Source organism: Lontra canadensis, unplaced genomic scaffold (genome assembly GCF_010015895.1).
Source record: "Lontra canadensis isolate GAN:19392208 unplaced genomic scaffold, GSC_riverotter_1.0 scaffold58, whole genome shotgun sequence".
NCBI lineage: Eukaryota > Metazoa > Chordata > Mammalia > Carnivora > Mustelidae > Lontra > Lontra canadensis.
The window spans coordinates 2,378,495-2,395,610 of record NW_022631052.1 but is presented as its reverse complement, the minus strand read 5'-3'; the positions used below and the strand labels follow the sequence as shown (position 1 = coordinate 2,395,610).

General features: G+C 41.6%; 1 protein-coding gene across 2 annotated transcripts in view; it reads right to left on the bottom strand.

Moving 5' to 3' along the window:
• TAOK3 (TAO kinase 3) overlaps positions 1-17,116 on the bottom strand; it is a 182,228-nt gene that overhangs the window by 1,731 nt on the left and 163,381 nt on the right. For both annotated transcript variants that reach the window (XM_032876176.1, XM_032876177.1), the window contains exons 17-20: positions 16,413-16,616; positions 8,626-8,865; positions 6,993-7,205; positions 919-1,101 (exon numbers count right to left, since the gene is read on the bottom strand). In XM_032876176.1, the coding sequence (XP_032732067.1) occupies positions 919-1,101; positions 6,993-7,205; positions 8,626-8,865; positions 16,413-16,616 (840 nt within the window). The remainder of the gene's footprint in view (positions 1-918; positions 1,102-6,992; positions 7,206-8,625; positions 8,866-16,412; positions 16,617-17,116) is intronic.

The window sequence follows — 17,116 nt, the reverse complement described above, 5'->3', positions numbered from 1 at the left end:
ATTGTGCTGCTTTCCCATAGAGAGCCAGATGCCCCCTGGGTCATTAGCAATTTAGCTGTAGAACAGGAGTTGTGAAAATAGTCTCTTACGTTGGTCTCAGGGAAGTCCCAGAACAAAGTACAAATAACTGGTTAAGCAAATAAATGCTTAACGGCTTTGAGACGCTTTATGAAATCTTTTCTACTTCATATTCTTCAGCAATATTTTTTTTTAAAGATTTTATTTATAATTTATTTGGCAGAGAGCTCACAAGTAGGCAGAGAGGCAGGCAGAGCGAGAGGGGGAAGCAGGCTCCCAGGCTCGATCCCAGGACCCTGGGATCATGACCTGAGCCAAAGGCAGAGGCTTAACCCACTGAGCCACCCAGGTGCCCCCTTCAGCAATATTTAAAGCAATGAATATTTCAATTCTGATAACATTTATTATGCTTTTATTTTATAACATTTATTATTATGGCAATATCAGCCTCTTTTCATGCTTATTTTTTTAAAAGAGCCCTGCTGGTGATTTCTTTTGGTGGAGAAATAACTGAAAATAAAAACCAAATCTGGCTTCTTCAAACCATTTCGCAGCCATGTTATCAATTCATAGCACCTTTCACAAATGTCTTGTCAACTGCCCCGTCACCCCATGCCATTCCTCTGGCTCTGAAGGTGTGAAGGGGTACTCTAACAGAGTAACAGAGTTTAGGCTGTGGGGTCAGATTTACGTGAGTAACTTAACCATTTGGAGCCTTAATGTTGTGCCTGTGGAATGGAGATTATACCTACTTCTCAGGGGTACTGGGAAGATAAAAGCATGAAATAAGTGAACAGTGCGCAGTTTAAGTACACAGGCAGGGCTCCATAAATGGCGGTTCCCTAGGCCATGGTCCATCCTCCACCCAACTGTATGGGACCCAGAGTAACACTCTCATACCTTCTGCTCAAGATGTGCTCTACGTAGAGACACCCTCTGCTCTAGCTTCTGGAGCTCACGTTCATGCTGTGCCTCTGTTTGCATCTTGATTTTGCTCTGGTAGGCATTGAGCAGCTCCATTTCCTGCTGGAGCTGTAGCCTCAAGGCCTGGCATTCTGCTTCTTGAGCCTCATCTAGCCGTAACTGCGGGCACAAAAGACACACACTGTAATTCATTCCTAGCTTACAGCACCTGGTGACTACTGGAAGAGGTTTCCTTGTTTGGACTGAAACAGGTCCCCTCAGAAAAACAGGTGCCTTGGGTGCATTCAGAGTTAGGAATCAAAATTAGTACAGTCTGCCCCATGGGCTGAGAGGTTCTACAAACACATTCTTAAACATTTCTTCCTAAGAAAACGAAAACATTCTTAAGAAAAACTGGTTTTCCTAAAACCACACACACAGGAGTCAGGAAGGCTACATGCTCCGGGGATTAAGCCTGTGGGTTTTGGAGGCAGACCCCTGACCTTGAAATCTAGCTCCATGATTCACTCAGGTGTGTAGCCTTGAGAAGTTACCCCCTCTAAGTCTCATTTCTTTTTCCTCTCAAGAAAATAACAGTAGTAGTTCCTACTGTCTAAGATTGGTATGAGGATTAAATGGAAGAATTCATATGAAATCCTAGGCATAGTTCTAGATGCACACCAAGTGTTCAGTAAATAGTAGCTGTTAACATTATTTTGGCTTTGATTAACCATTTCCATATTTATGTATCCTTAGCCCTCAAACTACCACACAATTAGGTATCCTTAGCTCTAAAAAAATGAGTCCAATCTCCATGACATCGGGGACTATCCCACAGTATAGTTATGCTCCTCGCAAGTAATGCTCGTCCCTACAATTGACTATACAAGTTATCCTGCTGGCTAACCCACCTAAACTCAAGTGGTTCAAAACCTCTTCCTCACAGAGATAGCCTGGATGATCTCAAGGGGCATATTCTGGTTCGAAGTAGTGAAGTCCAAATTATAAAGCAGGCCGATAGAGTTCCCCTTGCTCTCTATAGCTCCTGGACTTTGTATTACATGCCATGCTGTTGGTTCTGTCTGAGGAATGGGCCAAGACAGCCCATCTTTCAATGAGCATAACTGAAGGTTTGGGGCCATTAGTGGGACTATATTTTGTGGTTGATGATCCTCCTGCCCCAGACTTGGTTTTGTCTAAAAACTTTTATCAGGCCCTCAGTTCAGCTGGGAACTAGGAGATTAGAATCCTTGAATTAGATAGACAGTTCTGTCAACCCTGAATTTATCCACATGTTTCCATACGGACACTTTTTCTCCATTTTATGCTTTTTCCCTCCTAATCCGTACAATTTGTGACAATTAACAATGTATCTCAATATCTTAAGAAACTTTGGGACCTGTTACTAGAATAGTTTAAGAAAGTTATCTGCACAGTATATTCTTTAGTACTTTTGGAGGAATATATCACATGAACATGAAATAAATACCATAATCATATTTCCAAAGCATTTTCTAGTAATCAATCCTACCCAGCTTTCACTAAAATCCACTGAAAAGGATACCTCTTTTCTTATTTTCCCAATGAGAAATGAAGGGAGAAGAGACACAAGATAAAAAAGTCACTCCACGGCAGGAACAGCCTTACTGATAAATGCCACAGGGTTTACTGGCTCCCAATAAGACTTATTAATTCCCTCTTGATGTGGGAGCTTCCTTACCAATAAACGGAATGAAAGCCTGTTCTTTTCTACTTGTCTTTGTTAATTGTTATGAGCCCTGGTCAAATGGGTGAGAGGCTCATCTTATAGGCAGCTTAGTCCATTGAAACATCTCTATCTTCTCTTACTTCTGGCGTTCTATTATTAACGTCTATAACTATGGGATTTTGTACCAGCTCTGACTCTATAAAAGTGCGGTCTAGAAATCAGAGAGGATATTCCAGTATCCGGTATTCATTGCCCCAAAGTTGCGCATATCAAATCCATTAAAATGTTTTACAGAAGTGTAGGTAAATATCACATCTGTTTCCGAAAGTGGATTAACACGAAAGGATGTGATGGCAGCCGCATAATGTAGTATGGCCAGGCTTATGGGCTCTCCCTGAAATGGGGTCAAATCCCAGCTTCATCACTACTTAGTTAATTACCACTATGTGAGCCCCTAAGCCAGGAGTTGGCACATTATGGCCCAAATCTGGCTTGCTGCCCATTTTTGTCAATAAGGTCTTATTGGAACACAGACACGCTCATTCATTTACGTGCCACCTAGGGCTGCTTTTGCATGACAACAGCAGAGTTGAGTAGTTGTGACAGCAACCCAGTGGTCCACAAAGCCTGCGCCTCTAAAGAAACACTTGGCCAACTCCTGCTCTCTAAGCAAGTGGCTTTACTTCAATAAACCTCAATTTCCACGCAGGTAAATTAGGGTTAAAACGGTAACTACTTCAAAGGTCAAAGGGGTTACACAAGATTGAAATAACATACCCAAAACAGTGGCTGGCTCATGATAAGGAGTCACTAAAGGATAGTGGCATTAATCGTAACTACTTTTATCTTCTCACTGCCTCAGGAGAAAGAGTATGTCTTTCCTTTTTTTTTTTTTTTTAATTCAAGGCCAATCCTGAACCTATATTCCTGATCCCATTCTGTCCATCTTACATAACACGCATTCACTGAGCACTTGCTGTGTACCAAGAATTGTTGCAGATGCTCATGACACAAAGATGAACAAGACAAAAACACTATCAGCCTTGGTGTCCCTACCAATTCTCTCCCCTCTCCTTACCCTTAACCTCTCCTTGTACTCCTCATTCCCATCCTAGCCCTTACTGATGTGGGAAGGGGTCTTTATCTTACCGGACTTCCAGCAGCATTGGATTGCCAATGGATTGGATACCATGGATTGCCCTTTCCATCTTGAAATCTTTCTCTAGTCTTCTGAGATACCATACCCTCTTGGGATGTTCCCCCTCCATCCTCTCCTTTCCAGCTACTTCCTTTTTCCTCTAACTTCTCTTCCTAAGGAATCTCGTCTATTCCCAAGGCTACAACTACCATCTATATATGGATGATTCCCACTTCTTCACCTCTATTTCAGTCTTCTCTTCCGAGGCCCAGGCTAGCTTACCCAGTCTGCTGGACATCTTTGCCTGGATGGTTCCCAGGCCCCTCAAGCTCAGCATGACTATTAGCTCATCATCATTCCCTTCCTTTTCCCCCAAGCTGCTCCACTTCTTTCTTTACCATGCAGGTAAGTGACACCATTATCCACTGTTTTGTTCAGACTAGAGACTGGGAGTCTACCTTAATCCCTCATGCTCCACATTTACTCTGTAACTAAATGCTTTCACTTCCATCTCCTGCCTGTCAAATTTCATCACTTTCTCCTTCATCCCATCCGCCCCCTTCTGGTCTAACCACCCCTTGCTCCTGCCCAGGTAAAAGCAGCGACTTTATACATGATCTCCTGAGATCCATCCGACCATCTCCCAGGCCATTCTCCACCTGTCACCTGAGTGATCATTCAAAAACGCAAATCTGATGTCAGTTCCCCACATCCCCTTCAATGCTCTTCAATGGCTTCCCATTGCTTTTAGGATCAAGAGCAAAATCCTTAAGAAAGCTTACAAGCCCCTCCATGATCTGGTCCCTGTTTAACCCTCCAGTCTTATTCTCATTTGGTCTCTGCCTCGTTCTCTATATTCCAAACATAATGGATGCTGAGTTCATCAGAAGTGCCACTATTTCCCCTGTCTTTATCAATGCAGTTCTTTTGCCTAGAATGTGCTCTCTACTCCTCAGCTTAAATACTCCTTGTCTCTGAGAGGCCTTTCCTGACTCTCCACACCAGCCTACTCTCCTGGTCACACTCTGTTGGCACGCTCTACTTGCTCAGCCATTACACGGAGTAGACTTTCTCAATGCCATTTCCTCATTTTTCCATAAATTCCATGAAGACATGATCAATGACTATCTTATTCACCACAGTATCTCAGGATGCCTGGGGCACAGTAGGGCACTCAATGCTTACTGGATGGATGAATGAATGAATGAATGAATGTATAGATTCCTACCCATGACCTCAGGTTTAAGAACACCTTTAAAGCCTTTCCCAAAAAAACAAAAGTCTTCCTTCAACTGTCTCTTCCTCTAGCTACAGTTCTTCTTCTCCCTTCCTTCGCTGATGAGCAGTTGGGAAAAGGAATCTTGTTATGTTTCTACCTCACTTTATAGTGTATTGTAACATGCACTACAATGTCTTCCACTCTCTGACCAGTCCACTGCTTGTCTGTGACTGTCACTGTACAAATCTCCTGTGGGGTCCAGTTGGTCTCTCTGCTGCACTTGAAACGATCACCTAGAAGCTTCTGCCCTGGTGTCACTGACATACTCTCTCCAATTCCCCACCCGCATTAATAATTCATTTCCTTTGGACTGTTTCTCCTCCACCCTCATATGGTGGTGTCCACAGCTCCTGTTCTTAGTCCTCTTCTTAATAAAATCTCTTGTCCCTAGAAGGTCTCAGGCATTCCCAACAGCTACAACTTCCCCCATCTAACATGGATGTCTAGCTACTTGTCTTGTGTCCTGTCTCTTGAACTATAGATTTCCATCTCTATACCTCTCTACCTGGATACTCACAAAACTCAGGTAACATGCCTAAAACTTAGTCAATTATCTGCCAGGCATCCAAGCTTACACTTCCTTCAGTTTTTTTTTTTTTTTTTTTTTTTTTTAACCTTGGTAAAATGATGACTATTCCACTGTTACCAAGCCTACCTCCCAAGTTGGTCATGGAGCTCAACCTCTTCTAACTCCTAAATATTTCTCAAATCCTTCTTCCTGATCACCATCTCCAGGAGGATGTTCTCAGTTCAGGGTTTTCTTACTTTTTTCCTGGCCTATGGTAGTTTCCTAACAGGTCTCTTCACCTACAGTTGTTAAATTACTGGTATCTTTTTAGATCACAAATCTGATCTTGTCACTTTCCTTTTTAAAATGGGCTTCAGCAGATCCCCATTTGTTTACAGAAAGATGTGCAAACTCCTGACTTTTGAGGGTCTGATCCCCAACTATCCACCTGTTTCCCTTTATACTCCTGTCATATCAACCACTCATTCCTTAAACGTACTGTCCTCTTTCAGGCCTTGTATCTTTGCGTTTACTGTGTCCTCTCTGCTGGGAATGACTTTTTCTTCTTCTGCCTGTTTGACAAAGTATTACTCTTTAAGACTCATCTCCTTGTGAAAGCTTCACTGAATCACAGGTAAGCACTCCCATCTCTGTGGTTACCAAGACCTTTATGACCTCTCCATTTGGGGCTCCCATAAATCCTCCTTGAACTTTGGACTCACACCAAAGTTCTTTTGGGCCCCAAATGCACACTTTCCATCTTTTGGACCTTGGCCCATGTAGGTCCCTTTCCATGGAGGCTGTTTATTTCAGTACATTCCTTCAAGCTTCTGGGCTCTTGCTGGGAAGCTTTCCCTACAGCAGATTAGATGTTCTTACTTATCCTCCCACAGTGCCCCTCACCCTGCACCCCCCCCACTTCAAAGCATTTATTATGCCTTTTTAAATTACTTAATTCTCTGACTTCCTTGCTTGACTAACGAAAAGTGTGAGGACAGGGATCAACTGTTGTCTCCCTAGCTTATTACTCTAGCTCTGAGCCCAGCAGAGTGCTGAGCGCAGACGCTTAGTAAAAGTTTATTGAATGAATGGGTCTGTGTGTCTTATTCATTTGTGCCTGATATTAGTTGTGCCATCTTTGATGCACGAAAACATGGTATTATATGCGGTATCTATCGTATCTTGCCCTCAAAGTCCCTATGTGCCACAGGTCTGATTGAGCATGTGACTCCTTGAGTTCCATCTTATAAGACACACTCCAGCAAGTATCCACATTGGCTTGGCTTTATTCAGCGTCGTCACTTCCTCAGTTCTTTGGGCAGAAAAACACCAGTATCCTAAATTTGTGCAAGAATCATCTTGGGAACAACAGGCTGGATCTTGAATTTTCTTGATTCCCAAAGCTCTTGAAGCTGTGGCACTGAACCTAACCACTTACCGCTTGAGAGGCCATCATTTCATTTATACTCTGTTCATACTGCTCTGCCAAAATGGCAAGTTTTCTTGTCTGCTCATCTTTCAGTGTCTTTAAGATTGTTTTGTGCTCATTCTTTGGAGTAACTTCCAACTGGTGATTCTTGAGTGCTTTATACTGTTTGGTCTGTACTTTGCAAGTGTCCTGAAACTGTTTTTTAATTTGCATTTCCATGGCCTGTGTAGAAAAAGGGACAAAAGGAGAATAAAAACATGTTAGTAAATGCAGAAAGCCTTCCATTCTAACAGCACAATACAGGTGTTGAGACCAGTTGTCTTTTGGTGCAGTGACCCACATTATTAGTCAGCAATCATGAAAATAATACAGACAAGAGTTAACTACCAACACTGTTGGTCTTATATTAAATGAATGGAAGTAATTTTGACTTTACCAATGGATTTTTAAAAATGAATTATTACAATGGGATCACATAGTATTGTAGAATACTATGAAGCTTCGTTTGTTAAAGGTCGTTCATTATTTTAATGGCTTCTTAGTCAAAATCTTCAGTGTCTTCCATTGGTTATTTATTTCCCCGCATTTTGTTTTGTTCGTCTCCCTCCCCACCCATGTTTCCAAATGAGAAAGGGGATGGTGACACATAAGCTGGCTCCCACAGCTCTGCGTTTCCTTGACAAATCAACAAAGGAGAGCATCTGGATAATACCTCATATCATAACCTATTTCCCCTGGATTTCAGCATAAGTGGACGGGGAAAAGTGGTTTTAGATTTCTTCTCCCATGAAGGCATTATACTTTCATGTACCAATACCAAATACACATTTTGGCAAGGAGGAGGTGGGCTATATTATTTAAGTCCAGAAGGCACTCATCAGGTTGCCTCAGAGTCACACGTGCATTTCATAAATGCTTGGAGTTGTGATGACAGAGATCACTAGACAGGTTAGGATGTGGCCAGACAGGAACATGGCCAGTGCATTTGAGGTTGGCCTCAAATCTGTGTTAACAATGACAACAACCCCCTTGACAAACAGCAATGGCTTAGTCCATAGAGCTTGTGAATTAGCAGTCAGCTAAAATTATCTGGAGGCAGTGAGGGCCAAAGGGATTCCAAACCTCTAGTGCAAGGATAATAAATGTCTGGCACATGTAGATTCACTCCTGAGTCCCATGCCCATGACAGATGTCACTAATAAACCATACTCTTTCCTACTAAGCTTGCACGTGGCTTTAGTCTTTCTCAATATAGCGGCACTCAAAGTAGTTACTACCAATACTCTAGCACGACAGATGAAATTTATCTGCTGTATACCTGCTAGGTAACTTTCTCATTTCTTGGGACTGGAACTTAGGGGTGCGGTTTGTCCATCAATTACAGCTCTAAAGAGGTCAGGTTATGAAGGGGTCAGAGAAACCGCATGATGGTTTCCAAAGTAGCATCTGTTCAGGAGTTTGTTACATACGGACTCTTGGGCTTCAATCTGGAGACTCTGATTCAATAGGAGTGGGGCCCCAAAATTTGTAATTTTGAAGAGTTGCCCCGGAGAATCTGACAGTCATCCAGAGGCAGGAACTACTAAGTCAGTCTGACTGCATCCCGGAGCACAAATAAGGGAATACTTTGATTTCCTCTTACCTTTAAGTTTTTTGGCTGTTGCCGAAGTTCCATGACATGCTTCCTGTGCAGCTCCCTTTCCCGCCTCTTATTGTACTCCAGCTGGTTTTCCAGTTCGGTCTGGTGCTGTAGACGGATCAGGTCCATGCGTAGCTTCTGTAACGTGTGCAGCTGCCTGTACTCGAGCTCTCGGGTGGACTCGTCGTGTCGGATGAGCATGGCGTGCTCCATCTCCTTCTGGGTCCTCTTTTTATTTAGTTCCTGCATTCAGGAACAAGACGCAAATGGAGAGAGGTGACTGGAGGTGAACTGGAAGGAATGCCCGACAGAGTGAGGGATGGCAAGGAAGGGCACTACTGACTCTCTCTTAATTAAACCCGTTAGTGCTTGGCAGCGTGACTTAATGAGATCGGATCAGCAAACCTTGGAGGTTACGGTTCTGTTTCTGGGCCCATCACTTACCAGGTGGGCAAGTATACCATCTGTATAATGGGATTTTGCAGCCATCACAACTACACTATCTACAGAATGGGATTAATTCTAACTGACCCCTTCTTCTTCTTCTTCTTCTTCTTCTTTTTTTTTTAAAAAATAATTCTTTTATTCATTTAACAGAGAGGGAGAGTACAAGCAGGGAGAGCAGCAGGCAGATTGGGAGGGAGAAGCAAGCTCTCTGCTGAGCCAGGAGCTGGCTGTGGGATTTGATCCCAGGACCCTGGGATCACGACCTGAGCGTCCCTAACCAACCCCTTCTTACCTCTTAGAGCTGCTGTGACCCCTGTTTAGGTGAGGTCTTATGCACAGGTGTAAATAAATGTTTCTTCAGTTAAGCCAGGGGTTCTCAATATGGGCTGCCCATTAAAATCATGTGAGGAGAATTTCAAACACAAGATACCCGAATCTTACAACCTGAGGTTCTGATAACTGTCAGCGGGGCCGGGGTGGGGGGATGGGGTGGGGGGTGGGGGGTGGTCGGGGAAGGGGGATGCACTGACATCACTATTTTTAAGAGTTCTTCAGGTGAATATAACACATACAGTCAGAGTTGAAAATCATTGACTTAAACTGGCAATGTCTGCAATGTTTGTGGTTTTCTGGAAAAAACCCTGTTTTTGCATGATTGAGAAGTAGGATAACTAACTGCTTTTTAAAATCTCAGAGTAAGGGAAGGCTGGGAAAAAGCAGATATACTCTCTCCCCTTTCATTTTTTCCATTAGTCTGATCATTCTAGATCAGATCATTCTGTTCTTTCCAGTTCTACTCATGTCTTTCCTTTCTTTCTCTTTCTGTCTTGTCTGGTCTGTCTTTAAGGGAGGAAAGAAAAAAAATAGATAAAAAATAAAGGTAGTTGAGTGAAATTTTTTTCACTTACCAGTTGAAGAATATTTCCTAAATTGCACCATATCCAAGATCTGAACCATGTGCTCTGGATACATAAAAATGTTTACTCTGCCGTGATTCTGTTCTCAACTTGCTAACGCTCTACTAGGGGACTGTACTACATATTTATTGAAGTACTATATGCTCGGCTCACAGCTGACTCAATCAATTTATTTTCTCTCCTGGGAATTTGGAATTGGGATTCAGAGACAGTTAATCTCTATGTGAGGCTGGAACTGAGGGGCATATAAAAACTACAAATGTGACAGTCATCCACTGCTAAATGAGTAGGCTGAGGGTTAGAGAAAGCTGTGCTTCAGAACAAGGATGAAAAAGGGAGAAGACAGACATGCAGGGAGTATGCTGATGCCCACGTTCATAACTGGTTCTAAGCTCTCCTGTACGTCCAGTGGTATTATTGCTATTGTGTTTTGTGAAATATTCCTCTATGTCTGTAGTAAATTCCCTGGTTTTGGCTTAAACTAGCTCAGATAAATTTCAGTAATGTGTAAACAAAAGAACCTTAATTAACCCAAGCAAATAAGTTATAGATGTAAATTTAAAAAAAAGAAAGAACAAGGCTGAAAGTGGTCAGTGCCATCAAAGAGGTAAACATTTATGCTGTCAGATTTCTGAAAAGGGTGGTATTACTTCTAGTTAAGGTCAAGGAAAGGGGTGCCTGGGTGGCTCAGTCCATTAAGTGTGTGCCTTTAGTTCAGGTCATGATCTTGGGGTCCTGGGATCGAGCCCCACGTTGGACTGCCTGGTCAGTGGGGAGTCTGCTTCTTCCTTTCCCTCTTCCTCTCCCCCCAGCTCATGTTCTCTGTCTCTAATAAGTTAATAAAATCTTAAAAACAACAACAACAACAGAGGGTCAAGAAAAGAAGAAAGCTTGTGAGCTGGATTTTCTGTGAGTATAAGAGTGCCTCTCTTCTCTGATGACATCCACTATGGGAGAAAGTGCAAGTCATTTATTTTCAGAGAAATATCACTAACATCTGTATATTGGTATTGCTGAAAATACCTTGCATACTTAAACCTTCTATCCATTTGAAGAGAAGTCCTTTAAACAGCACAACATCTATTCCTGGAGCAAAGTCCTAACCATTCATTCATTTATTCAACAAATACTTGTTGCATACTTCCTGTGTGTCAGGCACTGTTAAAGGCACTAGGGATAGAGCCATGAACAAGTACATCCCTTCATGGAGCTTATGTTCTAGTGGGGAAATATCCAAAGTATAAATGAAACTTACATTTGTTTTAAGGAGAAAAGATCATTTCTTAGAGGACCTCCCCATCTTTTGCATTTTGCTTTCCCTTATTTTACTTTTCCTCTACTTTGACCATCTAATGTCTTCCTTTAAAAGTCACTAACTGGCCCCTAGGTGGCACCAAAGGATGGCGAGGCCTTCTCAGAGCCTAAACCTATTCTACACCAATGACCAAGAGAAAAAGCCAAGGAAAGCCTTTAAATAGGTAAAGGTCCTGTTCCTAGATCACTATGTCATTTTTAACCTTTGAGTACCAGGTTTCCCAATATTGGGCATTTATTCATTACCCATTTTCCTAAACTGAGAAGTCCAAAATGAGTCTGGGCTGCCCAGAGCTCTAAAACTTAGGGGGGGAAAAATAAAAGACACAAAGCAAGTAACAGTTTCAAAAGAAATCAAAGACTTCCCTTTACGTCTAATGGGATGCTTCCGGATGTCGACCACAGAATAGTGGCATCAGAATTACCTGGGCTGCAAGTGATTGGTTGTAATAGGTCACCCAGCTAATTCTGATACATACTAAAGTGCGAGATTCAATAGACAAATACTCAGGGTGTGAGTCAATCGTGTTTGATGTTAGACAAATCTTTTAGTGTATGTGCTGCTGAAGCGAGCACGGGACAGATCTTATACATTTTAGTTTTCTCAGGTGTAAAGAGAGGATAACAGTAGCTACACTGCGGACTACCATTCTTGTGAAGATGAAGTGAAAGGCCAGGAGACAACGCTTCTGAACATATCAACATATCATATTATGTTTCTGTATTCAGAAGTGAAAATCTGCCATATGATATCTTAAACCTATTCTTTATAAATGATTAAAAAAGTGAGAGAAACATTTTTCTGTTAAAATTGTAAGTTGCTCCCTTTGCCTTTAATTCACACATCTGAGTTGCTGTGGTATAAGTTGATAAGCTGCCTATATTATTATTATTATTATTATTATTATTAGACTCCCTATGAGCCTATGACTGTGCCTACATAAAAATGTGTAATGTGCTTTCAGTTTTTAAAAGCGATGAGGTGGTCTCATTGTTAAGGACTTACCCCTTTTCCATAGGACTGTAGCATGTTTGGGAATTGAGAGACTAAGCTAAGATCATACAACTTCTATAAAGGAGAACTGCATCTAAAACTCAGGTTTTGGGGGGGGGGTTTCAATAGTTTCTATTAAAAGAGGTCCCAACAAATGGTTTATAGTTTCCTGTTTTATGTTTTTGGCCTATGACACAATATTCGGAAGAATCCCTCTGCTTGGGTGAGACACAGGGCATGGTTGCTCTGTCCACACAAATGGTACAATGTGCAGTGCACCTTCAATTCATGAGCTGAGCTAACACAAAAGCACATGGAACAGATTACGTGATTTTGCTCATCAGCTTCTCCTTGCCCATACACCTTGGAGGCAGCAGAAGATGAGGGCCATGTGGGCACCCCTTCCCTCAGCTCACATCACATGCTGTGCACACCTCCCCAAAGCTAAGAGGGAGCTCAGTGTTGAAACCTACATATTTTCATGAACGTATGACCATACTTTATAGGACCCTACCTCCCACGTAAGATGTGAATCCAGGGTATGTCCCATGATAAACCCTTCCCAACCAGGACCCAAGTGCTATTGACTTTAAAAGCAGTTGATCTTGTCAAGTAAAAAATTGTGACCTCATGCCCAATGAGGCTGCATAAGAACCAGAACTCAAACTTTTAAATGGAGATGTTGTTAGCCTACGACATTTAACGCTTTTTTAGTTTCAGTTCTTGGTTTCATAACTGGTTAGAAAATAGCCAGCGTCCACGGGCAGTGATGGTAGAGGAAGAGGTTCAACCCAGTTTATGGTGAGCCTTTTCAACATTTTCATTAACTAAAAGGATTGCTCATATTCAGTTTTGGCAAAGACACAGAAAAATAGGTGCTCTTTGTTGGTGGGAGTATAACCCCCTAGAGGGCAATTTGTCAATATCTGTTAAAAATTTACATGTATACACTGTGACCCCAAAATTTCCACTTCTGAGCATATATCCTTAAAATATCTGCATCTGTGTAAAAAGATCTGCATACAAAGATGCTCTCTGTGGCACGGTTAGTGATACTGTAAAACATCAACAAAACAGCCACTGAGAAGTACTTCAGTAAATACATAATTTTATAGCCATACTCCCAAATTCACTGTTAATGGTTAAAAAGAACCAGACAGAGCTGTGTGTCCTGGATGGTGAATGAGAAAAAAAGATGAGTTACAGAACAGTACAGTGGACATTTTTGAAGGTTCGGTATCCATTTCCCCTTCTTTTGTTAACAGGCTCCTCTTTCTGCTTGAGAAACTCCTCCATCCTATCTGTAATCAGAGAGTACTGAGGAAGGGAGCAAGCACGTTGCCCAATCAAGGTCTCAGTCCCCTAGGAATTTGAATCTTTAGCAGAAATGATACAAAGATTTAAACATGGTTGGAGGAAATACACCCGAATGGCAATGCTGTGAGGAATATCCATTAGCTCTTAATCTCTAGGTCACAGAATTTGCTTTTCCAGCTTGGGTCTTCATCTTCTCCAGCTTGGTTCTGCAGCTCCGTTATCTACCCATATCCTTCCAATGAATTCCCTTCCGTTCTTGGGTAGCCAGTGTTTGTTGCTATGGCTTATAGATCAAATAAACCCACTGATACTATGTAATCTTATTTTTGTAAAGTTAAAGTTCTATAGAAGCCGAATATATGCATACATATATAGGAGGAAAAGGAAATCTGGAAATCTAGACAACACATTAATGGTAGTCAGGATAGAGACTGGGTGGAATGGGATTATGAAGAACTTCCACTACTCAACTATATATTTTTCTGTGTTTTTCTTCATTTAATGTTCTCATAAAGAAGAAGAAAACCTTAAGACTCTTCAGGAAAATACCATATAAGAGTTATTCTTCATTCAGTTGGTTAGAACCTGACACTGATGAAGTAAAAAATATAGTTTCTATCACTTTGGGGGAATAATTGTCTTCTACAGCTTGTATTGGCATTAATTGTTTCCTTAGCCTTAGTCTTCTTCCAAGTATGTGCTATCAGAATAACAATAATAATTGTCAGATGAAAAGAACCTCAAGTATCTTATTTCTGAATGGCTTTGGACTTTTTCATTTGGACTTTTTTTTTTTTTTCCTTCTAACAAATGACAACATGTCTAGTACAGAATTAATCAGTTTCTTACCGACACCTCTCTCTAAGCTTCTCTGTTTCTGACTAAATCTACATGTAACCAAGTCTCGAACACCAGAAATAACTTTGATTCTACCCTCGTCTTTTCTCTCATAGTCGATGGTATGCCAAGTCCTGTTTATTTTGTATTCAAAATATGTTGCCAATTTGCCTCTGACAGCTGTCACCACCATCTTTGTCTATATCCTATTTCCTACCACCTGATTACTTTGCTTCTAGTTTCTTCCCCCAACCCAATGTTTCGCAACCTTCCCCCCCAATTTATTTATTTACTTATTTATTTATTTATTTATTTATGTCATTAATTAATTCATTCATTATCCTCAGGAGCCTTTCTAGATTTCCCTCTCCCCTGATCAACCCCATCCATGAAATATGAATACCACAGACACACTGTATATCAATTTAAGTACTCTGGACCTTGAGGGGGCCTGAGCCTCTGTAATATATAACACCCCTCCCTTGCAAGAACCCATTTTGATTCCCCTGGGGGCAGTACTGTCCCCACTAAGGATGCATGCTTAAATCAGTCTGTGCATCACCACCAACCAAACTGGGCTAATCTCTCTAAAGTAAAATTTTAGCCGTATCACTCATTGCCTGCCTCAAAAATAAATGTTCAGCAGTTTATCTCTCTTCCAATGAGATGAGACAACACAGATAAAGGGTCTGAGCCTGGCTTTTCACATGTGTTTGATAAATTTTAGTTTGCTCCATTCCTTCTCCTTCACAGTTGAAAACTGCTCTCCCACCAAGAGCTTATACTGTACCAATGCACATTCCCATTAAATGTGTCTTGAGTGCTTGTTTCCCTCATGCAGGCTAACACTGGTTTTTTGCAAACTTTGATATTTTTACCAACGTGCTAGTTCATTTATGAGGGTTCCTCTGATTATTCCAGGTCACAATGTTTTCCTACTGAACTCTGTATCTGCAACTAGTCACATTCTGTGCTCCTCATCTCCGTGAATAATGTCTTATTCATCCAATTTCCCAAATTAGAAACTTTGAAGTCATTTTGGACTCCTCTCTCTTCTGAAATTCTGATGCCATTTGGTTGGAATTACTGTCAGTTCTGCTTCAGATCTAATCTCTCCCCATTGCCTCTTCCAGGTCAAACTAGAGAAAGAATGTCCTCGCTGACCTTACTGTATTTTGCTTCTTGCTGCTGTAGCCTACCTTCGCACCGCTGCACTACTTCTTTCAAAGAAAACTCTCTTCGACCCCCTGCCTAAAATCCTCCAATGGCCATTGTAACTGCCTTCAGGCTAAAACTGAAATAACATGGCTTAACAAAAAAGGTCCACGTTCTGCTTCTAATTACCCTTTTTTTGACATTCCACTTTGTACACAAACCCCACTCAACTTCTCATGAGTCACTGAGTCCTCCCAGCTCTTTCATGACTGTATGCCCAAGACAGTTTATTTATATGTCTATGGTACCTGAGATGTTATACTGTAACTAGTCTGTTACATGTCTGTTTCTCCTCTTAGACTTAGGGCTGCTTGAAGGCGGGGAACTATAGCTCCTCCTTAACCCTGGCATCTCCAGCATAGTGCCTGGCACTAAGGGGGCATCATTCTATTACTTAGTATTTCACATGGAGCCACAAAAACCCAAGTGTCTGACAAGCAGGCTGAAAACAGAAATTCTCTGTTCTACAGCTTTTGATCCTCCACTGTATACAAAGCTTATAATAGGTGCTCAGTAAAAGTCCATTACATTTATTTGGAAAATGTTGATTCCTTATTCTGTAAATGGGCTTTCTCCTTCTTCTCAGTGGTAAATTCGTTTCCTAGCTATTTTTGTATACCTACTTTGTGTCAGGCACTGCACTAGAGACCATGAGGGTTAAGGCTCTAAGAATGAACAGAACAGCCATGATCCTCACAAAGCTGCTTGTCCCATGAGTCAGTGGTGATAGTCATGACCATAATAAATACCTCCCGGATGTTCTGCTGCTCCACCTCATGCCGCTTGATCATTATTTTCCGCTTGAAGAAACGACAGTTTTTGTCGTAGTACAGTCTTTGCTGGGTGAGAAGGTGGGCTTCCTCTTCAGCCTGTGTGTGCTGCAAGTTCTCTTTATGCTTGGATATCCGCTCTTGCTTTTCTTTCTTGGGTGTGCTATGGTCCTCGTTCATCTCCTTCACGAAAACAAAACAAAACAAAAACAACATGCTGGTCTCATCAAGTAAAAGGAACTAACTGTTTATTAAAATGGTAGATTAAATTATCTGGAGAGCAACTGAGAACGTGAAGACAAAGACTTGTGCTGCATATCCCTTCCACTCAACTTTTTTTAGTGATTAACCGAGTCGTAAGGGATAGGGAGGCTTGTTAGTTTCCACTCTCTGGCTTCTCCCTCTAGGAAATAATTGGTTCACTCATTCAATCAACACACACATACAGAGTTCTTATCATGGGACAGGCACCGTGCAAGGCACAAGGATACAATGGTGAGCAAAAGAACATGATGACCACCATCATGGGGCTTCACAGTTTAGAAGCAGTAATTAATCAAAGAACCTCAGAAATGAACTGAAAATTACTGTGATAGCTGCTGTGAAGGTGAAGTACGTGGTTCTACAAGGATGTTTAAAAGAACATATTCGATCTTGGTAACAACTGAACTGAAATTAGAAAA